The sequence below is a fragment of the Typopeltis vanoorti genome, chromosome 23 (genome assembly GCF_054136105.1).
Source record: "Typopeltis vanoorti isolate ZY-2024b chromosome 23, IOZ_Tvanoo_1.0, whole genome shotgun sequence".
In the NCBI taxonomy this organism is placed as follows: Eukaryota; Metazoa; Arthropoda; class Arachnida; order Uropygi; family Thelyphonidae; genus Typopeltis; species Typopeltis vanoorti.
In genome coordinates, this window is record NC_143571.1 from 48,165,773 (window position 1) to 48,171,309 (window position 5,537).

The 5,537-nt window shown below is 33.6% G+C and overlaps 1 protein-coding gene across 1 annotated transcript; it reads left to right on the forward strand.

The window, feature by feature from the left end:
• The first annotated feature begins 757 nt into the window (after positions 1-757).
• LOC150093825 (tubulin alpha-1 chain-like) lies at positions 758-5,321 on the forward strand. Its single transcript, XM_090413181.1, has 4 exons — positions 758-909; positions 3,042-3,592; positions 3,721-4,248; positions 4,934-5,321. Exons 2-4 carry the CDS (start codon positions 3,065-3,067, stop codon positions 5,228-5,230), a joined length of 1,353 nt encoding a protein of 450 aa, XP_090269307.1. The 5' UTR covers positions 758-909; positions 3,042-3,064; the 3' UTR covers positions 5,231-5,321.
• Positions 5,322-5,537: the final 216 nt, after the last annotated feature.

The following is a 5,537-nucleotide window of genomic DNA, read 5'->3' on the forward strand; positions in this document are numbered from 1 at the left end:
CAGGCAATCGAAAAAAAAATGAATTTACGAGTTTACTTCGCAATATTTGTTTATTATATATATATATATATATATATATATATATATTATTATTATTCGTTATTCGTATATTATTATCCGTATATGATCTAAGAAACATACGTTTCTTAGATCATATACGGATATTTTTATGATTAAGACACATACGTTTCTTAATCATGTTCTGATTTTTTTAAAAAAACAACTGTGCATAAGAGGTTGCAAAACCTATATACCATTACATGTGCTTTAAGTTGTACCGCATTTTATTTCTGGAAGTGAGATAAACTCTTATCTATCTCGTAGCTTTAAATATACAGTTTATGTCTACGATATACAGTCTAATTCATGATGAGTCTTTGAATGCATGGAGATTTTTTAATAATAATTCCGATCGAACAATGTATTATACTGATGCAGTTTTGTTAATTAGTATAATTCAGTAATAATAATACCTGACTTGATTAGGCTGTTTTGTTAATTTTTAAATCATTGAAAACGAGATAGTAAAATGATAATTGTCGTTTATAATTTCCTACCCTAAAGAGAGAGAGCATTTAATTCAAAATTTTTAAAAGGTTATAAAGAGTTTCAAAACACGCCAAATTTCAGTTACCCACCAGCATGCTAGATACACCCATCTAGCATGACGTAATCGGTTGACACATATTTACTATATATGGAACATAAAGGCGGAAAGTTCTTTGTCAGTGTAGATGCCAGCGCATGCTCTTCAAATTCTCTAAGCCGATTGGTTAAAAGTGTTATTTGCACGGCTAGTTTCTAGACCATATAAATTGCCGCTTCGGGAGCGCGCTTCGTACTTTCTTTGTGGCCGGCTCCGTTACAGTGCCAGCGACGAATTTTGTTAACCCCGTTGTTCTTTGTTTGGTGAGTTTGAAATCAAAATCGTTTTTATACGTTTATTTTTTTTTCTGCAGAATATAGCGAAATAAAGTATTTTATAGATATTTATAATATCTAAATATTACTTTATAAATAAGCTTGATAGCGTTTATAACGTAAATACTTCATTTGAATTGTAACGGTCACTACCGAAAATGGGTGTGGTTGATCCTGTGTAAATGATTTTGAAATTTCTAATGTATTATTAACTTAATTTGTAATTTCTTAAAATTCAAGATATAAGAAGTTATGGTTTTACTAAAAGCATATTTTTATTATATATTATATTATATTTTACTAAACGCATATTTTTATTATATTATATTATATATATCTTTAATTTGTCTCCTCATAATGAGAAGTTTTTTTTTCCATGTTTTTTTGTATGTTGGTTTACAGTGAATTCTTTGCTTGAAATAAGTTTGTTCAGATGAATGGGCGTGGCACAAAAGAGTATAGCGTAATGGCGCCGATGACTAACTTAATATAAAATTTTTCATGAACCTGACACTCAAGATTGGGCTGCAATCTTTGTAAGCAATAAGTATTCAATATTGCGTAGACAAGTTTGGATCATTAATTCCAACATCTGAAACGCACTTGCTAGTTACTTCGGTTACGCCCTCTTCTGCCACGTAACCAACCCTGGTTACCACGTGATAGCTTATAACACTTTATTCATTTTATATATAAATCGTTTTATTAGAACAAATTTTTTATTTTAAATTGCTTAATCGTTATTCGATGCTCTTTATAGCTTTATTGTATATTCATGAATATATAAGTGAATATTAAACTGCAATTTCCGGTTCCTAGGAATTCGAGGGTGAGGGGAGTAATAAATGGCAAACTACATACCATACTAAGTTATGGGATTGCCTATTGCTTAACACGTTCATTGCCAATCACGCGATATCAAGTGTTGCGAGTTCTCACCGAACGGCCGATCACGCGTTATCGCGTAGACGTCGCTAACTAAATAAAAAAAATAAAAAAAAAAATTGGCCACCACACGAAATTCCAATTTTCAGTTTGCCAATGAACGTGTTAATCTCGTCCATTAATACTGTTCCCAGGGAAGCCGGTATGTTTGCCTTATAAATAAAACAAATATAATCACTTTTATATGTAATTTAAGGCAAACATACTAATCGCTATTTTATTAACATTCAACCAAAAGCACTTTAATATGAAATATTAAATAGGTTGTAATTCGCCAACATACAACAATGCCACCTAGCAACGTTTAAATTAAAACGAGTTAAGCAGTCTGACAGCTATGGGATGAGTTTAGAAATCTTGAGCATTATGAAGAAAACACCCATTTTTTAATCTTGGCTATTTTTATCCTAAAACAGCCCACTAACAATTTGCTAATACCATCCTTAACTAAATTCTAGGATGGAATTCTCCTTGACAGTTTAAAAGAACTGAAGATATAAGCTCCTCCTAATAAAAAAAAAAAAAAAAAAAAAAAATCTTTCTGTTCTAACAGTTCAGTTCACTCAGTAAAATTGCACCCCCCCCCCAAAAAAAAGCTTTCATAATTCATGAATGATTCTTACATTTTTAAAGATTGTGTTGCACTTCAGGCATCACTGAAACTTGACAAATCAAGGCTGAAGAATTTTCTCTTATTGAACTTTTTTTTTTTTTTTCCCACACATCTAATATCAGTGTAATGTAATCATTGAAAACTGAAAGTGAGCTATTAGGGATGGAAAACAGCAGCTCATTGTTCTTCCCATAAGTTAAGCACCTGAATTTTTACCTTTTTGGAATAAAAGCTGTTTGATGCTCTTCTGTATGCTTGAAATTTATAAGCAATCTGAAAAGTAATCCTTAAAAAAAAGCTATTCTATGAGAGTTCTGTCACTGAGAATTACTTTGCAGGACAGAGTGCAAAATATATGGGCATCTTGAAAGTTGGCTTTCAAATTTTTTTTTACTTTGACAAGCATGAATCTATTCATAATTCTAGAATCTATATGTAAATAATACTCTATAGCATGACTTTTTTGCTTAAAATGATTTTTGCATAAGAAAAACAAATTTACAAAACTAAACACGTGCAATATTTGTACTTTATTTTTATATTGAATTTATATTTTCATTAGGTAACTAAAACAACTTAACAGCCATGAGGGAATGTATTAGTATTCATGTTGGTCAAGCTGGAGTACAGATGGGCAATGCCTGCTGGGAACTTTACTGCCTTGAGCATGGTATCCAGCCTGATGGTCAAATCCCAAGTGACAAAACAATTGGTGGAGGCGACGACTCTTTCAATACATTCTTCAGTGAGACTGGTGCTGGAAAACACGTACCTAGAGCAGTATATGTTGATCTAGAACCCACTGTAGTAGATGAAGTTCGTACTGGAACATATCGTCAACTCTTTCATCCAGAACAGCTGATATCCGGTAAAGAAGATGCTGCTAACAACTATGCCCGTGGTCACTATACAATTGGTAAGGAGATTGTAGACCTGGTCCTTGACAGAGTTCGTAAGTTGGCAGATCAATGTACAGGACTTCAGGGCTTCCTTGTGTTCCACAGTTTTGGTGGTGGAACTGGATCAGGTTTCACCTCTCTTCTCATGGAAAGGCTGTCTGTTGATTACGGAAAGAAATCAAAATTGGAGTTTGCCATCTACCCAGCTCCACAAGTAAGTAGTTTAATGTAGTTAGTATCATTCTTCATTTTGAGTATTCTTTGTTTGCTATTAAAGAAATCTTATCTTTTATAATTAATCGGCTTCTGCTTAAAGATGCTAAAGAATTATAATCTTTTCAGGTATCAACTGCTGTTGTGGAACCATACAATTCCATACTTACAACTCATACTACTCTTGAACACACTGACTGTGCATTCATGGTTGACAATGAAGCCATCTATGACATTTGTCGTCGTAATCTCGATATTGAGCGTCCTACCTATACCAACCTCAATCGTCTAATTGGACAAATTGTCTCTTCCATCACTGCCTCTCTTCGTTTCGACGGTGCCCTTAATGTTGATTTGACCGAGTTCCAAACTAACTTGGTTCCTTACCCAAGAATCCACTTCCCTCTTGTTACATATGCTCCTGTGATATCTGCAGAAAAGGCATACCACGAGCAGCTTACAGTCTCAGAAATTACAAATGCCTGTTTCGAACCCGCCAACCAGATGGTAAAGTGTGATCCACGTCATGGTAAATATATGGCCTGTTGTCTTCTTTATCGTGGTGATGTCGTTCCAAAAGATGTCAATGCTGCTATTGCTGCCATCAAGACCAAGCGAACAATCCAATTTGTAGATTGGTGTCCTACTGGTTTTAAGGTAAGATACTTAAATGTTTGCGTTTCTTTAATGTTTAGGATACCTAGACCTTAACAGTAGGTGCTTGTTTGTATGTTATCAGATATGACTGGCTTAAAGAAACGATTGTCCTGAAATTCCTTTTTGGTATGAGATACTAAAAATGCTGCTTAATTTTGAAAGGCATTCTCATAAGCTTTGCACGTAGCTTATTAGAACAAATGTCTGTGTTTTAGCTTTCCTTATTTCAGCACTAAGCTGAACATGTTACTTTTCATACATGGAATTTGAAATTAATAACTAGTTAATTTGGTTACTGGTTTAGATTTTATTTTTTCATAAGGCTACAAAAATGTATGTATATAATTTCATTTCATACTGTTTGGCTAAAATGTTTTAGCTCACAAATTATATGCTATTTAAAATATAGTTTAGCCTCCCTACTATATTGGCCAAGGTGGATGAAATAGTGAGACTAAATTAGTTATTCAAAGTATTACATAATCGTATCCAGATTTAGTTGGCCATCAAAGGCTGATTGGGGGGGGGGTTAAACATCCTTAATAGATATTAGGCAACTTTCACAGCATATGCAAATAGTTGCTAGTTTAATACAATCCATAATGATTAGAAACAAATTTTTAGCATAATTTTATACTTAACTATATGTGGAAGTCTATTAATATGGATTTGATTTATTTTATAGGTGGGCATAAACTACCAGCCTCCAACAGTTGTTCCAGGTGGCGACTTAGCCAAAGTACAGAGGGCAGTCTGTATGCTTTCCAATACAACAGCTATTGCTGAAGCCTGGGCTCGTCTTGATCACAAGTTTGATCTTATGTATGCCAAGCGTGCTTTTGTACACTGGTACGTAGGAGAAGGTATGGAAGAAGGAGAGTTCTCAGAAGCCCGTGAAGATTTGGCTGCTCTGGAGAAAGATTACGAAGAAGTTGGTATGGATTCTGCAGATGGAGCTGAAGATGAAGGCGATGAATACTAAACATTTTATGAATATCGATCTCCTGGCTCAAGCCAGTTTTATAGATTTGTTCATGAATGTTAATTCCAAGCAATTAAAGTTCTTTTGATAACATGGTGTTTCTTATTGTGTGAAGCTAGATTCTATAATATGCTACTCCGCAATTTTACTTTTGTCATGCCAAAGTAATATTTGCATGTAAAATCTTCGTAACTAGACTAGATGTAAAAAAAAAAAAAAAAAAAAAAAAAAAAAAAAAAAAACTTGAAATTTTGCTGTGCTGTACATTCTGGAATGCAGAACTTCTGAGGCATTTTTTCCTAAAATC